The following is a 25,847-nucleotide window of genomic DNA, read 5'->3' as shown; positions in this document are numbered from 1 at the left end:
CTTCCTTCCTTCCTTTCTTTCTTTCTTTCTTTCTTTCTTTCTTTCGTCTTCGTCTTTTCTTTTTTTTTTTTTGGTTGGTTGGTGACTTTTAACTCTATATTTGCATATGTGTTTATATACTAATAAATATGTTTCACTTTCATTTTGAAGTCCTGTTTGCAAAGTCGGTCCTTTCTTGATAACCAACAACCTTCTACGTAGATGTGGAACTTCCCCTCAGTGGTAAGAGGAACTTACCATGGCAGCCATGGCAAACTATGTTACTTAGACTTCTTATACTTGTGTTCCTTCTGAGAGTCTGGGACTTCTGGCATATAAGACGTTGGTAGCTGTAAAACATATGTCTCAGTTAGCTTTCCAATCACTATGATAAACATTGTAACCAAAAGGAACTCTGCTAGGAAAGGGTTGCTTGGCTTACATCTTCATGTAACAATGTACCATTGAGGGAGGACAGGACTGGAATTCAAGCAAGAGCCTTGAGCCAGGAGCTAAAGCAGAGAACACGGAGGGATGCTGCTTTCTAACTTGCTCTCCAAAGCTTGTTCAGCTTACTTCTTTATATGCCCTAGGACCACCAGCCCAGGAATGACACTGTCCACAGTGGACCAGCCCTTTCCATATCAATCATCCATCAAGGCCCTCCAAACCTGTCTACAGGCTGATGTGATGAAGGCACTTTCTCATTTGACGCTCTTATTCACAGAAAATTCAAGCTTGTATCAAGCTGACAAAAAACTAGGCAGGATAACCTACTCTGCCTTTGGGCAGGAGTCTTCCTTTTACCTGTTACAGTTAGGAGAAAAGTAAGTCCTGTGTGGCATCATGGGAACTGCCATTGTTGGTGAGATTGCAAGCTTTTACAACCACTCTGGAAATCAGTCTGGCGGTTCCTCAGAAAACTGGACAAAGTACTACCAGAGGATCCCGCAATACCTCTCCTGGGCATATATCCAGAAGATGTTCCAACTAGTAAGAAAGAAACATGCTCCACTATGTTCATAGCAGCCTTATTTATAATAGCCAGAATCTGGAAANAACCCAGATGTCCCTCAACAGTGGAATTGATAAAAAAAAAAAAAAAAAAAAGTGGTACATTTCCACAATGGAGTACTACTCAGCTATTAAAAAGAATGAATTTATGAAATTCCTAGGCAAATGGATGGACCTGGAGGGTGTCATCCTGAGTGAGGTAACCCAATAACAAAAGAACTCACATGATATGTACTCACTGATAAGTGGATATTAGCCCAGAAACTTAGAATACCCAAGATACAAGATAAAATTTGCAAAACACATGAAACTCAAGAAGAACGAAGACCAAAGTGTGGACACTTTGCCCCTTTTTAGAATTGGGAACAAAACACCCATGGAAGGAGTTACAGAGACAAAGTTTGGAGCTTAGATGAAAGCATGGACCATCTAGAGACTGGCACACCCGGGGATCCATCCCATAATCAGCCTCCAAACGCTGACACCATTGCATACACTAGCAAGATTTTGCTGAAAGGATCCTGATATAGCTGTCTCTTGTGAGGCTATGCCGGTGCCTGGCAAACACAGAAGTGGATGCTCACATTCAGCTATTGGATGGAACACAGGGCCCCCAATGGAGGAGCTAGAGAAAGTAACCAAGGAGCTAAAGGGATCTGCAACCCTATAGGTGGAACAACAATATGAACTAACCAGTACCCCCGGAGCTCGTGTCTCTAGCTGCATATGTAGCAGATGGCCTCGTCGGCCATCAGTGGAAAGAGAGGCCCCTTGGTCTTGCAAACTTTATATGCCTCAGTACAGGGGAACACCAGGGCCAAGAAGTGGGGGTGGGTGGGTAGGTGAGTGAGGGTATGGTGAGGGTATTTGGGATAGCATTTGAAATGTAAATGAAGAAAATACCTAATTAAAAAAAAAAAGAAAAGAAAAAAAGAAACACAGTTCATGGTCTTGAGTTTTTGAACTGGTATAATCTGGTCACTATGGCGAGTCATGTACATGCAACACTAGAATAGCAACTATAAAAAGGTATGTACCCTAGAAAATGTACACCAAGGCTCACACACTCCATACACAAATCACAGTGAAATCCTAAACAATATTTAAATAAGCAACAGAAAGATAAGGGAAGCAGAAAACCAAAAACAGAAACAACAGGAGCCAAAAATGAATACAAACAACTAAGCCGTATCATGTCAGCAATCCCATCTAAGTGCTCCACTTCATTTCTAAAAGCCCCCAACAGAGGGTGGCTAAATTGTGATAAATCTATACCAGAGAGTCACACCCCGTCGTAAGAGAAAGTAAACTACTATTGTACATACTGGTTACAATGGATTTCATAGCCTTATGTGGAATAAAAGGTCATTTTGTTGTGGACTGTCCATCAGAAAAGACTAGTCTGCTATGGGTTTAAGCCAACAATACGTCTTTATTATCCGGCCCTCAAGTACACTGGGTATTCGGGGTCCCGGTGCAGTCCAACTCTTTCACAGGGTAAGCATTTAAGCATAGAAACCACATCCTGGGTTGACACACCTCAGTTAGCTAGAAGCAGAACTATGAAAAAGCTAAGTTAGGACATTTAGAGACGTTCCCAGATTAGGTCTTTGTTTTCATTTTGGCAAGTGGTGTTGTCTCTATGGTGATGCTTACAACCCAAATGGTACCTCCACCATGGCAGCAGTTGCCTTAAGTTCTGGGACCCTGAAGGTTTATGTTGTATGCTTTCATTGCTTGAACACTGTGGCCAGGGATTCTGGAGGAATTAGGATGGAGTGTGACAGATAAGCACAGTTGACAAGAACGGTGATGCATAGTTCTGCATCTTGACTGGAGTCATGGCTGTATAACCCTACAACAGGGTAAAGGGACGAAGAACTATATGCACACATTGTACACAGGTAGAGAAGATGCAATCATTAGGGGAAAAAGAGTAAGGGACGCACCTGTCTCTTTTTGGAACCTCTTGTGAATCTATTATTATCTGTTTTTAAAAACACACACAGGCATGATGGCACACGCCTGTAATTGCAGCCTTTAGGAGGTGGGGCAGGGAGTTCATACTGGTATACATAGTGAGATCTTGTCTGAAGCAAAACAAAACAAGCACTTGTTCTCAAAAACATAATATCCAAACCATATGTGTGTGTGTGTTCTATGACACATGTAACCTATTTTCAGATAACAAAAATAACGGGTAAGAACATAACTGTGTAATTTACACATATCTGTGTATCTGTATAATTTGATTTAAAAAAAAAAAACTGCTAGTTTGGATCTGGAATGTCAACCCCCAGGCCATGTGACATTTATTCTCCCCACACAGCCTCTGGCACTACGGGCAGGTCATATAAACTCAGGAGGTGATGCCAAGTGGGAGGAAATTAGGTCATTTGAGGTGGATTCTTGAAAGAAAAATTAGAGCCCTTACTTCTTCTGTCTGCTTCCATCAGGTGAAGAGACCACCTTTGTGTGCTACTAGTGGCTCAAATCAATTAGGAGAGACAGCCATGCACTGAACGTCTCATTCAGTGCAAATGAACCTTTCCTCTTTCTTTCTTTCTTTTTTTTTTTTAAAGATTTATTTATTATTATACATGAGTTCACTGTAGCTGACTTCAGACACACCAGAAGAGGGTGTCAAATCTCATTTAGGTGGTTGTGAGCCACCATGTGGTTGCTGGGATTTGAACTCAGGACCTTCCGAAGAGCAGTCAGTGTTCTTACCCGCTGAGTCATCTCACCAGCCCCCTTTCCTCTTTCAAACTGATCATCTTGTGTATTTTCTCACAGTGATGATGTTATGACCTGCTGACATTGTAATCTAATGTTTAAATATTAATATATAAATATACAACAAATCTACATATTATATCATACTACATAATACACATATAATATTATTATATAGGCAGATATATTATAATTATATTATAACTTATAATATATTATAACATTGTAATATATGATATATTAAAATATTAATATATAATATGTATTTTAGAACATTCCAAACACTGAGTATTATACCCATTTAAGTATTCATCGATATATATATATATATATATATACCCATTTAAGTATTCATTGATATACAGTATTACATGCAGGTGTATTATATGATGATATATCCTCATTTAGCATGTTATTCACTAATTGATCCCATTTCTATTGAGCCCCAACTTTAACCAACATCACCCTCGTCTCTAAATTAACTAAAATTGTTAATAAATAGAACATGGTTTGTTTCCTCACAAAGTTGACAGTACAGTGGGTGAGACGATTATGTCAATAATGTTCCAAAGAAAGGCTCAAGGGTAGTGTACACTTAGTGGTAAGCAACATTTAGACAAGGGTAAACAAATGCTTTGAAGTATTGACCTGTGACAGAAAGGTTGGGACCCTGGACTTACAGACTATTTCCTGATAAGAATGGAGCCAGAACTCAAGCACAAGGGCTGGCTTTGGGTAGAAAGGAACTGTTTTGATTCATTCAGAAACAAAAGACGTGAAGATGAGAGCAGACAGGGCTTCCTTTCTAGATTTGAAGAGGTTTGCAGAGGAACTGCAGAGATCTAGGACAATACCACCTACCTAGAACAAGGGAGCAATTGAAGGTCTGAAGTCTGAGCAGAGTGGAAGTTTTAAGTGGTTGTTTTGGGAAAGCTGAACAGAGATGTAATTTGCCAGGCTTAGTTAAGAGTCTGTAGAATCTGTCCTGTGGGGAAAATTCTAGCTATTTTTAGCATGGTGATTGCAGACAAGAGAGGAAAGGAGGTAGGTATCTGGAGAGAGAAAGAGGAAATACAATTCTAGAGTTGAGCTAAATAACACAATATATACATATACACATACATATGTATATATATGCATATATATAATATATATGTAGTGCATGTCTTTTACAGAGCCTCATGTGGGAAGAGAAAGCATCACTAGAGAAAGAGGATTGGATTGAAAGGGAAAAGAAAATAAGTAGTTCTTAGGAAAGGCTGAGATCAACCAGAACAGCAATGATATTGGTTTAGGAAATATCTTTTGTTCTTCCAAAATAATCATGGCCATAGTGACATCTGAAATTTAGCGTCTAATTTTGTTAAACTGGCTATTTCTTTTAAGCCTTTTAGACCTGTTAACCAACCATCTACTAGGCTGTTTACAGATCTTTGGTTCCTGCAAAGACACTAGGAGAGGCCAAGACTATTATTTACTCTGCGTGCGTTAGGAGAGGCTCCAGGGAGCAATGACAGAGAGTTTCTCTTATTGGCTGTTGTGAACTGCTGTGTGGCCTTTTCTAGGTCAATTCTGCAGTTATTCCTGATCACTAAGAGTTCAGTTTCTTTATTAAAATAAAGGAATAATAATACTTTCCCATTCATCCCATGTTTTCTTTTTTAAAATGTAAATGTTACTTATTTTGTGATGTGTGAGAACATACACACTTTCCCACACAGGAGTGGAGGTCAGAGGATTTGCAAGGTTTGGTTCTCTTCACCCTGTGGGCCACAGGGATGGAATTGAAGTGGTTAGGGTTGAGGGCAACATCCTGTATCCCTGAGCCACCGAACTTGCCATCCAATTGTTTCTTAATTGTATTTTTCATTTCATGAAGGTTGAGCTAAATAGAAATGAACTCAGATAGCCTGGCATGTTGGTGTATGCTTGTAATCCAGGAAATAGGGAGACCAAGGCAAGAGAATGAAGAGTTTCCGGCCAGGAGGGCAACACAGGGACACAAAGCTATAGAGATGTACTTGGTAGAGCACTGGTTTAGCATATGCAAAGTCCTGGGTTTGATACTCACTTCCAGAAAACAAAACAAACCAAAACAAAGTTTAGTTGACCTTAATGATAAACAAATTTACTGATTGTGCTGGTGAAAATAGGAACTGGCCTNGCCAAGCAGCAAGTGGATGAATGATCCAGGTGAAAAAGCATATTCATCTTGGAGATTAGTTTCTTGCTTTTTGATGGTCGTTTTGACTGTGTTGTTAAACTTCCGTGTGGGTTTTGTAGAAAGTCTTTTCTTTTTTGAAGAAAGCAANGGATNTGTTTTGAATGANTAGATATTCTCATTAAGTACAGGAAAANCAAAACAAAACAAAACAAACAAACAAAACAGAAAACCCCAAACCTCTTAACTAAAGAACCCTTAAGTTGGGACTGGAGCCATGACTCTTGCAGAGGACCTGGTTTGGTTCCTAACACTCATATGAGAACCGGAACTCTCTTTAAGATCAGTTCCAAAGGCAAAATACTCATACTCATTGAAAAACAAGTCTTTTAAAGAATTGGTAAGACACAAAATTTAGTTGCTTTATTTCTAACAAGCTCAAGAAATGAAAAAACAAAACATACACAAGCAGGTACAGCTCTATTGACTACAAACAAGAAAAGGCACACATGGAACCAATATTACCTTTTAATTCTCCCCTTCTGGAAGAAACTGGTTTAAGAAAACGTTTTGGATTTGTGTTTTTATAATTTTAAAATGACATTAATTTAGCCAGACATGCTGGTGCATGCCTTTGATTCTAGCACTTGGGCAGGTGGATCTTTGTGAGTTCCAGGCAAGCCTGAGCTATACACAGAGAAACCATGTTTCCCCCTAATTACATTAATTTTTCTGTGGGTCTGTTTGTACCAAGGCCACAGAAGTCTGAGAACTGTCAAGAGGTGGCCATGCCTCTTACGGGTCTCTGAGATTGAATTTGAAATTGAAGTTTAAAAAAGTATCAGATACACTTATCTAGAGGCTGATGATTTAAACATTCTTCAAGTTACTTTTTAGGTTTTTCTTTTCTTTTTCTTTTGCATAACAAGTAACACTGGGAATTTCTTGAATGGATGAGAAGGGTTAGGTACTGTTGAGGCTTTCTTCTGTCTGAGTCAGGGTTTCAGTCTGTATCCCAGGGCTGGAACTAGAATTCCCTATGCCCAGGCTGGCTTCAAACTTATGCACTATCCTACTGCCTCAGCTGGGATTACAGGCATGAGCCGCCTCCAGGAGTTCAGATGGAGACTACTTTGATAGCTAAGAAAAACTCCACTTTATGTGAGGCACCCATTCTAAATTCCGAAAAGATAAGTTCCTAGCAACTCTGACTCCTTGCCCCTTCCCCAGAATTGGAAAACTGCCATGAAATGATTAATTGCTGGCTCTGATTTCTGCGAACTCCACTCATCATCACGCACAGGGGGAGTGAGGCAGTTCCTCACATACCTGTCAATCCCACAGAAATGAAGTAATTGTAACCTGCCTTTAAAAGCCCCTTTCCTGTTTTAGCTCACCGGAACTAAAGAGAGCGGCTGCTTAAGAAGAAAAACTCGGCTAACTATAATTTAAATGGAGTCTCCGGTCTCTCGGTGTCTTCGAACGCTGCAGCATTTATTTCTATGAAAGCATGGCATTCTTCTGTAAAGAGAACTAGCTTTCCTTGCATTTAAGAAGGAGGCAAAGCAGGCACGAGTGGGTGGAGCCGACCGACACACAGATCTGGAACACCGTTGTCACACGGATATTTGTTCCTTGAGTGTTTGGATCACTTTGGCCGGCTTTCCCCTGGAGTGGGCAAATTATATTCCTGGCTCCTTGCGTCTCTAGAAAAGTCTCCTCTTCAGTCCTCAAAGTCGGCTTCATTCGGAACGCGACACTGCCACAGGAGTCACAGGGCTCCGCAAAGCTCAGCTCTGGTGGAAAAAAAAAAAAAAATCGCCACCGGGCCGGAGCATGCGCAGAACAGCCGGCGGCGGCCACCAGGAACCCTGAGGGGTCTCTTTCACAGAGGTCACAGTCTGGAAAACACTCGGCCGCCCGGGGCTCCGCAGGCGTCACATCGGAGGAGAAACCAAACAAGCGGCAGCCGCATTTCTCCCTCCCCTACAATACATTTCCGGTCTCAACCACACTTCCGGTCCGCCCGCCGGTTCCGGTCCCGCCCCTCGCTTCCGGTCTCCTTAGGTTCCGCTGCGGCCGGCTTTTTCGTCCGCTGTAGCTGGTTCCGCCGCGCTCCAGGTGAGAGGACGCGGGGTTCTCCGGCGCGCCTGCCTGTGAAGGCGACGCTGCGGCCGGGGGATGCCACTGAACTGCATGCGCCCCGTGGTTTGTCTCGCTGTGGTCCGGGTGGGCTGGGACCGCAGCTGTCCCGCCTGGCCCCCAGAGGCCCCTGTCCCGGCGCGCTGCGGGTCGTGGCCGCCGCCTTCGCATCCGGCCTTCTCACCTGACCCCAAGGCTGCCCACGTCCCAGAATGTTCTGCGTCCGCGGGCCTCGTCCCCCGCTCCTGCAGGGTCTGTCTTGTCCTCCCCTCACGCGGGTTGTCGAAGGCGTCCGAGGCAGCTTGTTTCTGAGTCTCTGCCTGTCTTGGGATGCTCCCGGGGCAGTCCCGGCTGCACCCCGCGCGGCTCCTGCGGGCCCCCGCGGTCCAGCACCGCACGCTCACTCTTGCCGGGCTGGATGAAAAGTTCACACTGTCACTTTTGAAATTGCCGCCGTTGGCTGCTTTTCGTGATGCGGTGTTGGGCGAGAGTCGCTGTGACTTATTTTGCAGGATTCTAATCTGTACAGTGAGGTCGCTTGTTAGTCCAGGATTGTGAAGATTAAGATAGTGATAGTTAACGTGCTCAGCCCTCACTGCTACCGTTCTCCTAGCTCCTCACGGCTTATCAAATGCAGTCAGGTGTTAGCGCTTATCAAAACACATACATGTGAACTGACTCATCTCGGGGTTTGGAAGGCTGAGGGCCAGAGAGGTAAGAGACTAGGCAAACCCAACACAGGATGTTAGGCAGAACTCCAGTATAAACATACGTTGATTACATATGCCATAAAAATGTCCTCTTTGAGTTGGATCGCCATCACCACCCACCCCCACCCCCCAATTTGGGGGACAAATGTGATAAACCATTAGAATTGTATGAGAAAGTATAAAAATGCCCATGCTTTTTTGTCCTGCATGATTCTCAGTAGTGATGAAGTGAGATTCAAAAATTAAAAAAAGTTTTAAAAACTTAAGCGGGAAAGGTTTGTATAACCTTTTTTTCCTATGCCCAGGGTCTTGGGGCATTTGTCAACTTGTTACCATTTGTGGCACAAGTTCTTTATGAAGTAGTGCCTGTTGTTAAGTGCATGGGGCCCATTGGCAGGTTTTTCTAAAACCGGTAACAGAAGAGCCCAGAGGAGTTGCATGCTCAGCCTTAGGCATGCTTCAGAGGTGGTAGAAAAAGACTGGTTAAAGTGGACATTGTTAGTTCCCTTTCCTTACTCTGATGATACTTCCAAGAAGTCTTCGTCAAATTTAAGTCAGTGGTATTGGTTGAGAACCACTGGTCAAAAAACTCTGATGGTCTCCAGACTACCCTGCCAGTCCAAGCACAGGTTAGCTCAGCACAGCTCAGCACAGCTAGAAGCCTTCCTAGCTCTTACGAACAATCATTCCTGTTTCTGTGTCTTACAGATTTCAAATTGACCCCCACATGCCTTTTTAGCCAAGGTCATAAAACTTCTTAGGGCAGATTCTGCCTAAAGTGGCATCGTTGTCCTAAGTTAGCATGCTTGCAGGTTTTATGCAGAACATTAACATGAGTAAGTAAGTCTAAGTGGGACTCTAAAGGGAAACGGGGAAGCCAATGTGAATATGGATTTGGTACGCTTTTTGAAGCACAGTAATAGATTTTCCATGTTAAGTCTTTGCAGATTGTTAATTAAAATTTACCTTCTCTCAGAATTGGTTGTAATGATTACATGAATTATGTGATCAAATACTTCATCACCCATGCGAAAGCGCTGCAAAAACGCCAGTGGTCTGAGATTCAGGAACTCAGTGCTCTGACCCATGAAGGAAGTGAGGTTATAAGTGTTGACAGCTTAATGGGACAAGCAACCTGTGTTTAGTTGTTAGGGAGAATAGCAGCTGCCATGTAACATTTCTGTGGTTGGATCTGTATGAGCGCATTAAAAAAAAAAAAATCCTACAGTTTGATGCTTTGACTCCTGTAGATGGACTCTGAGTTAGACAGCTATGACATACTGGATTTAGGATGTGGTGAGATTTAGTCAGGGAACCAACACCAGTTTTGCGCATGTTGAGTAGATTATGTAGCTGTTTCTTTTCCTTTTTTAAAAATTAGATATGTTCTTTATTTACATTCCAAATGTTCTCCCCTTTCCTAGTTTTCCCCTCCAAAAATTCACTATCCCCTTAACCCCTGGCCCTGCTCACCAACCTACCCACACTCCCACTTCCTGGTCCTGGCATTCTCCTATATTGGGGCATAGAACCTTCACAGGACCAAGGGCCTCTCCTCCCATTGATGACCGACTAGGCCATCCTCTGCTACATATGCAGCTAGAGCCATGAGTCCCCTCCATGTGTTTTCTTTGGCTTGTGGTTTAGTCCCTGGGAGCTCTGGATATACGGTTAGTTCATATTGTTGTTCCTCCTATGGGGCTGCAAACCCCTTCAGCTCCTTCATTAGGGACCCTGTGCTTTTTCCAATGGATGGCTGTGAGTATCCACTTCTCTATTAGTCAGGCACTGGCAGAGCCTCTCAGGAGACAGCTATATCAGGCTCCTTTCAGCTGGGGGAACAAAATGCCTATGGAAGGAGTTACAGAGACAAAGTTCGAAGCAGAGATGGAAGAAATGACTATCCAGAGACTTTCCTACCTGGGTACCCATAAACAACCACTGCACCCAGACACTATTGCAGATGTAGCTGTTTTTGTAATGGCAAAGAGGGATATTCTTATCAGACACCTTAATTACATGAGATGATCTTCGTACATCTGGTCAGTTCATAAAACTTAAAACACATAGTGGTATATAATCTAGGACTGCCTGAAACATAATAAACGTTCAGCTTTTGAGTTATTTTAAGAAGTACGGAGTTTACCAGGCACTATGTGAGTTAGAAATGTGAACCGATTTACTCTTCATAAGAACCCTAATATACAAATCGTATGCCTTTGTTTTGCAGATAGGAAAGGCATATGCTAAGCGAAATAGTCAGATAGTAAATGGGAAATCTAGACTCTAAGCCCAGATAGTTTGCTCAGGGTTCAGTGCTAATGAATGCCTCTAACGTTCATTGAACACAGATGTCCGTGGTGGAGGGACTTGCCTCTCCAGCATACATCCAGCCAAACAGCAGCAGGGTAGGTAGCTCATTGGTCCTCTCTAGGTGAACAAGAGGAGGAGTCTGAAAGAGTGGTAGGAAATACTAACGTTAAGCCAAAACAAGTAGGAAAATTGTCACGTGTAGAATTCGGGGAGGTCCTCTCTGAGGAGGCACAGTTATCTCTACCATCAGACTATATAGCAGAGTTCAGGCTGCACATACAAGTTTGTGTTTGACCTGTCAGTTTTCATTTCCTCGTTTGCATGTGCCTGTCTCCTAGGTGTTTTGTTCCGACAGAAAGTCCTGCTTCATATGCGTGAAGAATGGCACTCCCCATCATAGTGAAATGGGGTGGGCAGGAATACTCAGTGACCACGCTCTCAGAAGATGATACTGTGCTGGATCTTAAGCAGTTTCTCAAGACCCTTACGGGAGTGCTCCCAGAGCGCCAGAAACTACTAGGGCTCAAAGTCAAAGGTAATGCCCACTGCATGGTTTCCACGCTGACAGTTAGGAGGTTTCATATATGCCATTGTAGGTTGTTTTTTTTTTTTTTCAAAGAAATCTTTTAAAAAATTTTTTAAAAGATTTCTTTTTATTTTCCTAACTTGTTTAAGTGGTAAAAATTGGATTAATGAACTTAGTTGAAAATACCACCACTGTTTGGATGATGTTGGTTCCCCTGACAGTTGATATTTACTTGTTAAGGCACAGAAATCCCAGCTGAATCATTTATTTCTGGCATCTGCACTTTACCTTTCATTATGTCTTGGGCCTTATATTCTCCTCAGATTGTGTCTCCTTTCAGAAGTGGAGATTATGTTTTATTGGCATTGTTCCTTCCTAGCTTCCCTGTATCTTTTGTGCCATTGACAGGTGAGTTTGGAGGAATAGAGAGTCTGTAGGTTTGTCTTTGGCTTCAGGGCCTCTAAGACAGCACTTGCTTTATCTTGAGCTTTGCTTAGTACACTAATGGGCCAGATGGGACTCAGGGACCCAACCCTTGTATGACTTGTGACTTACTGTGCTAGATAACATATTTAGTAGTAATGATTTTTATTTTCTTCTTTAATGTAAGGGAAAAAAAAATAAACCTCAAACTATCAGACCCGTCAATCAACGTATGGCTTTTATGTAATGGAATAGTGACTCAGCACCTGAACCTTGGTGAGAAAACAGTCATTTGCTTGTCTTGTAGGCAAACCTGCAGAAAATGATGTTAAGCTTGGAGCTCTCAAACTGAAACCAAATACTAAAATCATGATGATGGGAACTCGTGAGGAGAGCTTGGTAAATGTTTACTTTTGTTACCAGATGACTTTTGGAGGTGTTGTGATGCGATGATGTGCGCGTACTATTATAGTGTAGTTTAAATTGTGGTGAAACTTGCCATCTAATGATCAGTGAAAAATAACTGCACAGTGAGTGTGGTATTAACTCTGCAGAATTAAGTAGTGGGATATTTTAGTATGTAGTTAGTTATAAGTATATGCAACCAGTGTGGTAAAATTTAACATGGCAGATCTGCCCACGGGACATACAGAATGAGCAGTTAACAGTGGGATTTTCCCACCATGTTTGCTTGAGCTCAAATTCCCAATACTTGTTTGTTACGGTGAAACACAACTTTCCTGTCTTAATAGGAAGATGTCTTATGTCCTCCTCCTGACAATGATGATGTCATCAATGATTTTGACATTGAAGATGAAGTAGTTGAAGTAGAAAATAGGTAAGTGCTTTTGGCCTTCAAAGACGTTGTCCCGTGGGAAGAGAGGAGGTCGTCACCCTGTTGCCCATTTCTCTTAGGGAGGAAAACCTCCTGAAGGTCTCTCGCAGAGTCAAGGAGTACAAGGTGGAGGTGCTGAACCCGCCCCGGGAGGGCAAGAAGCTCCTGGTGCTGGATGTTGACTATACACTATTTGGTGAGTCTGTCCAGGTGCCTGCATGCTCTTTTACCCGTAACAGTTTTGTTGTCCCCCAGCATCTCAGTGTGCACATGAAGTATTTAAAGCTTCCTTTATTGTTACAGAAGCAAATCATTCACTTTAGGAAATAACAGATGAGCAAACGAAGGCATTACCTGAAAATTTAAGAACAAAAGATGGCCACATTTAATAGTTTGATATGTTTTTTTTAAATGTGTTTGTATGTATCTTTTTTTTTTTGTTATTGCTATGAATCACACACTGTGCTGACCAGTTTTTATGCCAGCTTGACTCAAGCCAGGGTCATCTGGGAAGAAGAAATCTTAATAAAGAAAATGTCTCCATATCATTGGCCTATAGGCAACACTCTGGTGCGTTTTCTTGACTGGAGGCCTCTGCTTATTGTGGGTGGTGCCTCCCCTAGGCTGGTTTTTCTGGATGCTATAAGAAGGCAGGCTGAACAAGCCATGGGAACAAGGCAGTAAGTGGCATTCTTCCATGGCTTCTGCTACAGTTCCTGCCCTGAATTCCTACTGTGACTTCTATCCATGAGGGACCGTCACCTGAGAGCTGTAAGAGAGCTTTGTGTTCATGGTCGTCTATTGCAGCAATAGAAACCCCAGCTAAGCCTCCTATAAATATCTGTATGCACATAGGTGTTCGTGGGGCACTGGATATGGATGTGACCTAATTTAACCAACCATAAACTTTTATGAGGACTATTTTAAAAATAGTGTTTTATATTTTACCCTTGTTTTCTGTTTAAGTATATTCAGGCACCTTTCTTAAATTTAAAATTACTGATTTTAATCGAAAAAGAAAGGCATTCATTTTATCTTCTTGTGCTGGCAATAAATAATTTCTGATGCTAGAATTTTCTTGCTTGTAACCCTAAATGTTAAATGTTTTGTAACTTAATGTGCACTTTGTTTAAGAATTAACCAACTGTTGTGCAGTGAAGTTGATTTTCTCAGGATGATAATTGTATGTGAGTATGGGGGCCTTAGTGTTCCTTATTGTAAATAATATTCAAACTCAGTAAGAAAAGTGTCCAGCAGGTCATGGAAGCCTGAATTCTCTGTGCTCTTTGCTGCACATTATACAGAATTGGTCTACTGATGCTGCAGGTCACAGGTGTCAAATTCTGTGTTTTGTAAAACATCTACTTGTCCTCAGTGTCTTTCAGTTTCCTGTGCTTTGCAGCTGAGTGTATTGTAGCTCATAGACTACTTTGTATACCCAGTACTTGTCCCAGATAATAAACTAATAATGTTTTTATGATCCACTTTCTTTTAGATCATAGGTCTTGTGCAGAGACTGGGGTAGAGTTAATGAGACCATATCTTCATGAATTTCTAACATCTGCATATGAAGATTATGACATTGTTATTTGGTGTAAGCTTAATTTTCTTTATTAGATTTCTATGGAAATAAGGTGGTTACTTATACTATCCTACTGTATAAAGCATGACTTAAAAAGACTTGTTAAATGTAAATGTTTTCTCTTTTTAAGTAAATTTCTAAAATGATGTTTGACTTTCTTACATTATTATATGAAGTACATGTATATTTGCTTAGACATAGGTGAATATAGGATAAGAATAGACCATGGTGTTAGAATAAAAGTAGCTATTTATTTGTTTTTGCAGTTGGGGGTGAACTAGGGCTTTGTGCGTACACTAGGTACTCTGCACTGAGCTATACTCCAAGCCCTTACTTCAGTGCTTCCTTCCCTTTCTTTACTCTAGTTTCAAGATATTTCGAGACAGACTTCTTTTTTTTTTTTTTTTTAAAGATAAATCTTAGTGATGGACAGAATGAAGACAGTGTGACTTGCTTCAGGAAAAATGAATACACAACAGAAGCAGGGCTTGTTAGGTTGAGGTCTGGACGTTGAAGTACACGCAGACCCGCAATACAGTAGGAACTTAAGTGTTACTAAGGACATGTGTTGAGTTTAGTTGACATCTTCTTCCCATGTCCTGATCATTGAAGCTAAGCACTGATTGCCATCCCACCCCCTATAAACACTTGAAGCTCTTTGGCAGTTTCATAATCAGAGAGTTTCCCTGAATGGAATAAGATCCCATCAAGTATAAGAGTGTGCAGTCGGCATTGATGAGAGGCCAGACAGTGCAGTCTGTAAGCTTCCTTGCTGCCTTCCTTGTGATTCAGAGTCTTTCCCTTGCTCAGTGACACTGAGCTCACAACTCTTTGGATTAAAAACATGATCAGAATGTGCTGATTTTATTGTTCAATTTGGTAGAAGAGAGCTCACTGAAGCAATTTTCTTTTTTAGCATTTTGGCATGACATAGGACAAAAGGAAGTCAGTTTCACTAAGTTTGACTTAGACTTTTAGACAACCTTTATAGTCATATATTTAAAAATAAGTGGTAAATTATTTTATTGTTGTAGATTGAAAGGGGTACTTCACTTTGGAGCTAAACACACTAGGATATTAAGTGTATCCTTTGTGAAATCAGGCAGGGCATGTAATCTCTGTGAGCCTCACGCTCTTCACCTCAAGGTAGTAACCTGGCCTATATTTTAGATGGATTGTAAGAATAGATGTCCCCGTGTGGTAACCAGCACCACTGCTAACATACAAGGATTACTTCACAATGAACAAGTATTTTACTCTATCTCCTTGTTTTTCATCTATAAATTACATGTAGAACAGGTACTAGGCTAACTTTTTCTTACTAATGTTTTCATTGTAGATAGGACACTTTAAACTTAGAGTTTTACTGCATGGAAAGTGCAAGTTGAGAGCAGGAGAGCATGGAAAGATGAGAGTGACTTTCCTGTCAGTGATTGTCAGTCAGCGTTTATGGGAGCAGACATGGAATGAAGAGGGACTGTATGTATTTGTCTCTGCTCCTTTTAAGGTGCTGGGCTTAGTGAGCTTAATTTGGAAGCCTGACAAAGTACACATCGTCATTAGTCCTGACTGGTCTGCCACACGTTAGTTAGTGTGCGTGCTCTGCTACTCCACGTGCTTATGCATTGCCTGGTCTGCTGCCCTGCTGCCAGAGAGACGGGATTTACTCGTCTCACACTGACTGTGGAATGAACAAATAGTGGCAGGGCTGATTTAAAAGGAGTCTGGGTTTTACTGTAATGGTCACCTCTGTCTTATAAATTAAAGTGGTTTAAGTTTTATACTTTTTAGAAGACACACTAAAGTAAGTTTATTCATGATGTTTTAACAATTGTGGTCTTGCTTAAGAAGCTTATTTATTCAGAAGAAAAAAATTTTTAAAAATGAAACTCAAAACTTTTCATATGTATTGTATTATTCCTCATGTTTTAGCTGCAACAAATATGAAGTGGATTGAAGCTAAAATGAAAGTAAGTGTTAGAAACAAGCCATTTCACAATGCTTTGAAATCACATTTGACAGAATAAGGTTCTAGAACCAAAATAAATTTCGCTTCTTTTGGCTATCTTTTAGTAGATACAGAATGCCAGTTTTGGGAGTAGAGGTGTGTGTGAGCTTGCTTAATGGTGGATTCATCTGAATGCCTAAGCTGTTTACCAGAAAAAGCTAAGGCCCCTTTTACCGCCCTTATTTTGCAGTAATGTTTGTTTTGCCCTTTGCTCTGGTGTGTGATACTGACGAGCTCATTCATTTCTAAAATGGTCAGTTAGGAATGAATCCACTTCTGGTTTACTCACTGACACAGTTCAGCAAACCAGTACTTTTGCTGTTGTGTAGCAAACTGTAGCTGCCATTGCTGTAGAAATTGGCTTGAGAATTTTGCAACTAGAATGCTCAGAAAGTCTGGGATTTTCCACATTTGTATTTTCACCGCATGAATGTTTGTGTTATAGGAGCTGGGTGTGAGCACAAATGCCAACTATAAGATTACCTTCATGCTGGACAGTGCGGCCATGATCACTGTGCACACGCCCCGGAGAGGGCTCATTGACGTAAGTCTGTGACTGTGGGCAACGATGACTGTACTTTCAGATAGTGCACTTTCTGTATTGAAGCTGACAGAAAAAAAAAAAAAAAACAAACCTACAAAGAATTTAGAATTTCATCTGAACAAGTAGTAAAATGACAGTTGAATGTTGACAGAGACATAGTATTTAAAAGATTTTTAACGGTTAGGAGGCAGGCAGATCTTTCTGTGTTCAAAGCTAGGCATGGTCTACATAGTGAATTCCAGGCCAGTGAGGGCTATATATAATGAGACCCTATCTCAAAAATTAAATTTAATGAATTAATTTTAAAAAATTAAAAAATGAATTATAATGATGCAATTAAGGATACTGGAGGACTATCAAGAAAGGAACTGCGTCAAGGCTGTGATAATGGCAGTGAAGTATTGTCAGACAAGGTAGATGAGAAAAACACTGAACATTAGCAAGAAGCATGCTGAAACAAAGCAAGTTCTGCTCACTCTTCTCTAGAAGAAGCTGCTGCACTATAGTACAGGGATCAGGTTGCACATGTACCCCTAGAAAATACCAGCAGTTCATCAGAGAAGAGGATCAGGCTTTAAATTGGCTAATTTTAATATGGTTGACTCCTCAAGTGACTGCTTCTACAAGGCCCTGCAACAGGCATGGTTAGAGAGATAAGGGACCTGTCATCCATGCCTTTTGAAAACAACCTAGGAATGGAGAGAGGTTAGCATGGGTGCTGTCAGAGGTAAAATAAGTCGTCTTAAGTATGTGAGGACTTGCTCAGTGCACACACCAAGGGAGAAGTAGAATTATGACCTACTGCATACCTTCTGCAGTCTAAGTGTTAGAGAGCTTGGGAAATGCTAAGCACAGCAGGGTTGTAATAGTTGTACATCGAAGGACAGCTAACTGCCCTTGGCTAAGAATGAGAGCTGGGTTTGGTGCAGTGTGCTGTAATCCTCTTACTCCATTGATGTAGTAGAGTAGTTAAGGACTCAAGTAGGAGTATCTAGGTGGCATTGGCAGGCCAGTGAGAATGGGTCTTAGCCTTGTGTCCTATATAGTCTCTTCAGCTTAGTGGTGAATTTGCTGAGGCAGTTTTTTATTTAAAAAACAAAACAAAACAAGCCTGGAGATAAATAAATCAGACTGTCTAGTATCTGATTTGGAAATTTCCTTTGTGCCTTTCTGTATTTTCAGATTATTCTATGGTCAGCAATGTTAGAAAACGAATTTTTAAAAAGTAGTCTATGTTTGAGGGAACGGGTGTGCTAGACTTAATTTCCAAGCAGATGTGGGATCTTGTCTTGTTCGGTCCTGGTGTCTTTGAACAGTCTTGTCCGGGAACATCCTGAGACAAGTTCCCTGCAAACCCCTAGATTCTGCCTTATTGTGTTTCTATATTCTTGTCTCAGGAATTAGGCAGTTTTGTTTCAAGAATAAACAAATAGAAAATAATTTAGGTGAAAAAAATGTTTAGCAACATTTAAATAGTAATTCATAGGGAAGAAAAAGTCATGTTAGACCAAGGAGGAGCGGAGGCCCCTGGGACAGCGTTTCTCTCCTGGCTGCTGAGTCCTGACATCACTGAGTGGGATTCCTGCCACTAACTAAGAATCTGCTTTTTAAAATGTAGTTAAGGCATTTTTCTCAATGTTTTATTCATTTGCATTTATTCTTCAAAATAAAGTCAGGTTTATAGTTATTGAACTCATCTTCCTAGGACTGCATTGCTCAACCTGGGGGGCAAGACCCCTTTGAGGGTTGAAAGATCCTTTCACCGGGGCCACCTAAGACCATCAGAAAACACAGATGTTTTATTATATACAGTATTATATATTACAGTACTTAACAAAATTATAGTTATGAAGTAGCAGTGAAAATAATTGTGTGGTTGGGGGGTCATCACAACGTGAGGAACTGTATTAAAGGGTCATAACTTTAGGAAGGTTGAGAACCACTGTCCGAGGAAGCTATTCCTCCATCTCATGCAGAGCTGATGACCCTTTTATAGAGAAGCATTGCTTTCATTTTTCATTGTGTTAGACTTTTGGAAATCTGTGTAGAAACCTTTGTAGTCCTAAAAACCAGGAATTAAAATTCTGCTGCTTTTTGAAGTTCATGGATCAAATGCTGTGGAAATCAGGCACCGGTATCATGATTTAAAGACAAAAATCAAAGGGACACAGAGGTAACCACCTGTGTTCCAGTGCTGAGGAGGCAGAGTCTGGAGGAATAGGAGTTTAAGGCCAACCTGGGCTGCAGAGTGAGACTCCAGAGACAGAGCTGAAGGGACACCACAGACAAAAGCCATGGATTTATTTTGCATTAGATGCCGAGATTATCAACTCCAGAGCTGTGTAGTTGTCCTCACTGAGAAGTTCCTAGTGAAAGGTCTTGAGAGAGGTGGCTGTTGATTAGTCTCTTTTGCCCAGAATCTTCATATGAAAATTGTATGGGGTGTTATGGTTGGGTTGGGTGGGTTGGACATGCGCAGATGCTCACAGGGTGCCTGGTGATTACTATTGCAGCCCCAGGCAGGAAGGAGCTTCCTTTACCTTAGGATGGGGGAACTGTTAATACAACTGAGTTAAATATAAACCTTTATTTTAAGGTGAAGCCTCTTGGTGTCATTTGGGGAAAGTTTTCTGAATTCTACAGCAAAAAGAACACCATTATGTTCGATGACATAGGAAGAAATTTTCTAATGAATCCACAAAATGGACTGAAGGTAAGGCGGCTTTACTTGTTTAAGCTGGTGGGTGTAACCTGAGCTGTGGCATGTCCTGAAGTTTTAGATGATCTTTCAGTTAATAATGGATGAGTATTATTATTGCTCTTGTAAGATAATAGAGTGGAAAACTTTGTTGCCTAGTGTTTTGACTGTGCTGTGTCTTTTGTCTAGATACTTAATCATTGTGCTACAGTTGCTTATGGTATTTAACACAGGAACATGCGGTTTTGTGGCCTGGGAGCAGCATGCTAGACCATCAGGCTTAGGTGTATATAGAGTATATGCCGTGATTTTCATTCTAGGATGGAAAGTCAAGACTTGCTCAAAATCATGTATGCAATGGGTGTTTGACAGAATTTGGACAACTTCTGTGTGACTTGTTTCCTGGGTCAGTGATAATCTTCTCACAAGTCATATGAAATCTGTGTAGGAACTAGAGATATTTACCCTGTGGTGGAGAACTCTAGAGCTCGAGTGCTTCTGATGCTGCTAACATAGCTGCACGTGTAACACGGAGGTGCTCTGTGTTGTGTCAGCAGTGAGGATGTCTCCATGTGCTGTGCTGTGGATATCCTGGTGCTAAGAGGTTTTTTTTTTTTCTCTGTCCTGAACTACTTAGCCAGTTAGGTTCTGAGTACAGACAAGGATGGGAGTGTACAAAGTAGGTCCTTAAGCCTTTATAAATTAGTGAGTTGGTTTTAGCTGTGTAGTGAGTATAAGTCTCAGGAATGGTGACACAAGCCCTGGAGTTTATCCCTACAGATGTAGCCTGTCGGCTTGGGCGAGAAGCAAGTGTGCTCACTCTGTCCTCTGTCTTTTAGTACTCTGAAACAAACCCCAAACATTTTATTTAGAATTCAATGTAAAATGTGAAAGGCTATATTTAGTTGTATAAACATGTCTGAGCTGATCTTAAGAAAAGAAAAGTTATTAGGGAAATCATTCAGAAGTGTGTCAAATTAAATAACTCATAATTATAGTCAAGATTGAGTCTCTCACTAATGTTTGTGTTCCTGACTTTTATAGTTTGAAGTAATGCTTTTAAAATGAAATATTAATATTAGAAAATACATCAACCTTACAATTTGGGAGAACATAACTGACTGCCCTTTTTATGGAGACTGCTCTGTATAAATAAATGGCAAAGTGAAATGTTTATGACAAAATGTGGCAGAAAACTGGTATGAATGTGTAATAGTCTCAGCTTATAGAAGTGTAGAGTGGGGCCTACATGATGGCAGTTCCCTCCCCAGAATCCACATGGTGGAGGGGGAGAGCTGACTCCTGCAAGTGTCCTCTTTGTGTGCATATGGTATGCACAGACACACAGCAAATAAAGAGAGAAGGATAGAAAGCTCATGAGAGAGTGCTCTGGTAAAGATAACCCTGCTGTGCTCAGGCCAAGCTCAGATCTTAGCTGGCTCTGTCCACAATAGACAGTGGCAATGAAATGAGTTAGTGGAGAGCACTCAGGTGACGGAAGGACATGAAGTGTGAGCAGCATCGCTAGAGAGAAGTGGCTGTGCAGACCCCAGGCTAAGAGAGGCTGTGCTGTCAGTTAGGCTGAGATAGAATAGGTAGGTGGAAGAGCTTAAATAATACCCACAACTTCTTAGAAACTTAGGTGGTATGAGAGTCACTTGCACTGGTATTTTAGCCTCAGCAACTGACTGAAATGGTGGAGTAGCATAGGCTTTTGTTAACTTTCTTGCCACAGGATGAAGTTTGATGAGATTTGTTCATTTTCTGACAGATAAGGCCTTTTATGAAAGCTCATCTGAACCGTGATAAAGACAAGGAGCTGGTGAAGCTCACTCAGTACCTCAAGGAGATAGCCAAGCTTGATGACTTCCTGGAGCTGAATCACAAGTACTGGGAGAGGTAACTGCTAACTCTGTCGCTTTACTCTCGGGACCAATGAGTGAAAACACACTGGCAGTGCCAAACTCTGCTCTGAACTTTGTATGAGGTGGGGAAAGTCTGAAACCACTTTTTCAGTCTACTGGAGTCCCCTCAAAGGTATTTCCTCTAGCCCCTAACTTTTTCATAACCACATTCCTTCAGGTCTTTAATATTCCAGTAGTAGGAACTTGAGAAGCTGGAGTCACTTGGGACAGTAATCACCTTGCTCTCTGAATTCCCTACTCCTCCCACCATGATTCTTTAAGGCAAGGTCTCTGTGTGAGCTACAGCCTTCTCCTCTATGTTTTTGACTAGAGTCCTTTTATTGTTTGTTTTGTTAATATATTTTACGTGTGATATGTGTGCATTCATGTATGCCCTCCTTTAGTATCTTTTATTTCACTATATGCAGGAAAAATTAGATCTTTAGATGAACTCTGAGTTAATTAGAAATCACAACTCTATGTAACATTGGAATGTAGGCAGTGTGATGTGGTATCTGGTGCTTACAACCTCCCAAGGCTAATTGTAAATCTGAGCAGCCTGATTTGGTGACTGGCTTCACTTTGTGCCTGAGAAATACGAGGAACATAGCACTCCACAAGTAATTATAAACTGTACTCATCTTAAAAGGTCCGCCCTGAAATAAGTCCTTTGGCATGAGAGGTATATTGCTTTACTGAGCTTAGTCTGATTCTGTTTTGACGAGTTTCTCTCATTTCCTGCAGGTATCTATCAAAGAAGCAAGGACAGTAGATAGCAGTTACACTCAGAGTTGAAGATCCTGAGGTCTGTGGACCTCTGTTTCTTTGCTAGGGGTTACCACGGCTGTGCTGGACACTGAAGCAGATGCCAGCCTGCCTAGCTGTGGTCTTCCAATGCTTTGTAAACAAAGTGCTAAACAAACAAACAAACAAACAAACAAAAAGTTCTTTTCCCTCTATGTTAATTTACTCTTGAAGAATTGTTCTCTGGCATTAATTATTGAGGTGTTTCCCAAACCCTCTAAAAATGGAAAAAGGAAAGGAAAATGAAAAAAGGAGAAAAATATATCTACAATTGTCATCTTGCAACTTTGGAAATGAGTTTTGTCTTATGCTTTTCTGCTTTTGTCTCCTTGTATAATCAGCTGCCTGAGTCTGAGACCAAATCTGTCTTTAAACTAGCTAGTGCTTTCCCCCTTAAAACCAAAAGCAGCACCAAAAACCCCAGATGAGCTTCTCAGTAAAGACCTGGTTTGTTATGCTGAAAACTCGCAAGAGTTGTCCTTCCCTGTCAGAGTTTCTCTCCTGCAGTCTACCCGGAAGATCCTGAAGCTGGAGGTGTGCCAGTGCTCCTTAAGAATGAAGGACATCTGCATGATAAGGCTGTGCCCTACACGACAGGGACAGGACAAGCAGACTGAAATAACACTGCAGGACAAGGGCGAGTAGAAGCACTTCTGCCTAAAACTAGTTATGAGCACAGTTTACCACGGTAGTAAAAAGGCACCATCACCAACTCGACTCTCAGAAGCATGGATAGCATCTCTGCCTACTCCAGTTAGGTGTCATTGTAACTGCTAACACCGTTGCAGCAAACATCTAGCCATAAGATTAAAAATACCTGTTACTTGCAATGCTTAAGCCTGCAACTATGTATGTGACTGTTGTTTTATGTTGACAGTATTGCTTTATACAGTTCTTGTATTGGAAGGAATTGCTCCTTTTAAATGAACAGATGTACATTGTTCTTATGGGACTATTTCAGTGGTGTAAATAATAAATATCTTTTTTTAAAACATTGGTTATCTGTTTTATAATGTCTCAAATATTTTACCTCTTTGTCAGTTCACCAACCATGTTCAGGCAAGGACCTCTGAAAATTAAATGCAGAGGCAGAAAGAATTAGAGCTGAAGACCAGCTGCAACTATGATCTCAAACAAGTATGTGTGCTGTTCTGTGTATATCACTATACATTCAAAATGATTTTAGCAGCTAGATAACATGCATAATGAAAATAATTTATTAAAATGTTTCTTAAACATCTGGGAATTTTTAAAAGAAAATTTAAGGGCCAATAGTATGTTTACGTGTTTATTCATGTATGCATTGCCTTTGTCCTTTTCAGTTGCTCTTACTGATACACCAGGATCTGCCTGTCTGCCTCCCCAGTACTGGCTCAGTCCTGTGCACATCCCCAGTACAGAATGCTAGGCTCATTTTGCATTGTTTGGCTTTTTCCTCATGTGGATGTGTGGGTGCACATGGAGGCTAAAGGTTGACATTGGACACTTCCTTTAATAGCTCCCTACTTTACTTGAGGCAGGGTCTCTTGATGAATCAGGTAGAATAAATCTAAGCCAATTTACCAGCAGGGTTCTATCCCCTGTCTCTATCCCCTGAATGCTAGGATTACAGACTTTGCCATCTGTCTTGTGTGTAGGTGCTAGGGATCTGACCTCTCATCTTTAGTACGCAGATGGCAAGCACTCTACTCACTGAACGACCTCTAGCTCCTGTGAGTGCCAGTGATCTGAACACAGGTAGGTCCTCATGTTTATATGCAGGCCCTTCCATCTCCCCTGTCCTAGACTAGAGAAAACATTGAAGGTTAGTTTCATTTTCCATGTGTGATGACAGTTTATTGTTCCAAATAACAGAGAAGGGCTTCATACTTCACAGTGAGCTGCACATGAAAGATTAGTTATTAATTAACCTAGGTCAGGAAAGAACAAACACATTCTTAACAGAAGTGGAACCACATTTAGCCAGGTGGGGTTTTACATCTCCTACCAGTAGGTGGCACTCCAACCAAAGTCTGGAGCCAGTGTGTTACTAATCACTGAGGCCATTTGGGATCTTGAGCTTTGTGTGAATAATAATTTCACAAGGTATGAGACCCTTTATACCTTCTAACTCTTAAGACTTCTCTCTGTGACACACAGTTGACAGTTCAAAGGTGTATCTGCTAAAACTCACTTTTGCCACGCATAATTTTAAGATTAAAATAATTGATATTTAGGGGTGTACATTTAGTCTAATGACTATATAACATCTTGAAATCTTACATTCAGAGAGTGGTTTGAGATCCAGGAGCCCTTTAAGTTTGCATTAACAAACACTGGGATATTGAATTCTTTGTATCTATATATAGTAGCATTCAGGCCTATAGGTGAACAAGCAAGCAACTGAAGCATGTTCAATTATGGAAAGTGAACTAGTTGTCTTCTGTGGGGGTAGAGCTACAACAGAGGCAAGAGACTAGAAAAGCTGTAAAAAAAATGCTTAGTATCATTTAGTTGTAAATACTAGTAAAATACTATTATGATTCTCAAAACTTTCTCCCCAAAACTCATGTGTTAAAGACTTGGACCCTGGTGCTCAGAGGCAGGGCCTTGAGAAAACAACTCCCTCCTGCCTCAGTCGGCCCCTCAATTCTGCGGGAGAATCAGAGTCCCAGTACAGGTGGGCAGGAGTTGGAGAAAAGAGTGACAAACAGACGCAAACACAAGGGAGTGCTGTATCTGATTGTAATTTGTCAAAGTGAGCATCAGACTTACATATTACAGAAGAAAACAAAGAAGTTAGGTAACACATCAGCCAAGGTACACTGGCGTTATCTGACACAAAACAGAGAAATGCATACAAAAAGACTGGCAGGTACCAGGCAATGTTTACAACTGAGATAAGATCAGCCCTATCTAGAGTCTGCTGTAGTCAGGAGCCAAGTGAAGATTTCACACCCTAGTCACAATTTATGCTATTCCTCCAAGCATTGTGAAAGCTTGCACCAGAGACTTCTGCTCTAGCAGACCTTTTCATGAATAATGCAATACTGTAGTTCCTCCTTAAACCACAACCCTCCTTCTTCCTAGGCCATGGTAAATTCTTGCATTTGGGAGTAATTTGGCTGCTCTTTTAAGTATCTGTAGGGAATCTCCATTTGTTAGAAGAACTCACCGACTTTCTTCTAATACACAATGTAGTCTGCCATACCTGACTGTAATGAAGATTCTAAGTATACTTCGCTAAGCTTGCCCTGAGATTTCTAACTCCTATCCAGTACAATTCTGTAAGAAAGCATGCAAGACCCTCTACACTATCGCAGGGACAGATTTGGAGCATTCTTGCTATGGGAATGCCAAGGTTCCAGGAGGCTAAGTTTCCGTGAAACTCTTTGCCTTGGGGCTGAGTCCAAGCCTATAGGCCTGTCATGCAGAGTTCACTGGAGTGGGTGTGGCAGACTCCAAGGGTACTGACCTAATAAATAAAGG

At 41.2% G+C, this 25,847-nt stretch overlaps 1 protein-coding gene across 1 annotated transcript; it reads left to right on the top strand.

Annotated features, from left to right (window-relative positions):
* The first annotated feature begins 7,921 nt into the window (after positions 1 to 7,921).
* Positions 7,922 to 23,373, top strand: Ublcp1 (ubiquitin like domain containing CTD phosphatase 1). The gene is made up of 11 exons (XM_021176768.2): positions 7,922 to 8,011; positions 11,394 to 11,590; positions 12,312 to 12,403; positions 12,757 to 12,842; positions 12,920 to 13,035; positions 14,335 to 14,433; positions 16,354 to 16,391; positions 16,875 to 16,973; positions 19,570 to 19,686; positions 21,443 to 21,570; positions 22,320 to 23,373. The coding sequence occupies exons 2-11, from the start codon at positions 11,437 to 11,439 to the stop codon at positions 22,345 to 22,347; spliced, it is 957 nt and encodes a 318-aa protein (XP_021032427.1). The 5' UTR covers positions 7,922 to 8,011; positions 11,394 to 11,436; the 3' UTR covers positions 22,348 to 23,373.
* The last annotated feature ends 2,474 nt before the right edge of the window (positions 23,374 to 25,847 follow it).

This window comes from Mus caroli, chromosome 11 (assembly GCF_900094665.2).
Source record: "Mus caroli chromosome 11, CAROLI_EIJ_v1.1, whole genome shotgun sequence".
Lineage (NCBI taxonomy): Eukaryota > Metazoa > Chordata > Mammalia > Rodentia > Muridae > Mus > Mus caroli.
Note: the sequence above shows the minus strand (reverse complement) of the source record. Positions and strands in the feature narration are given on the sequence as shown.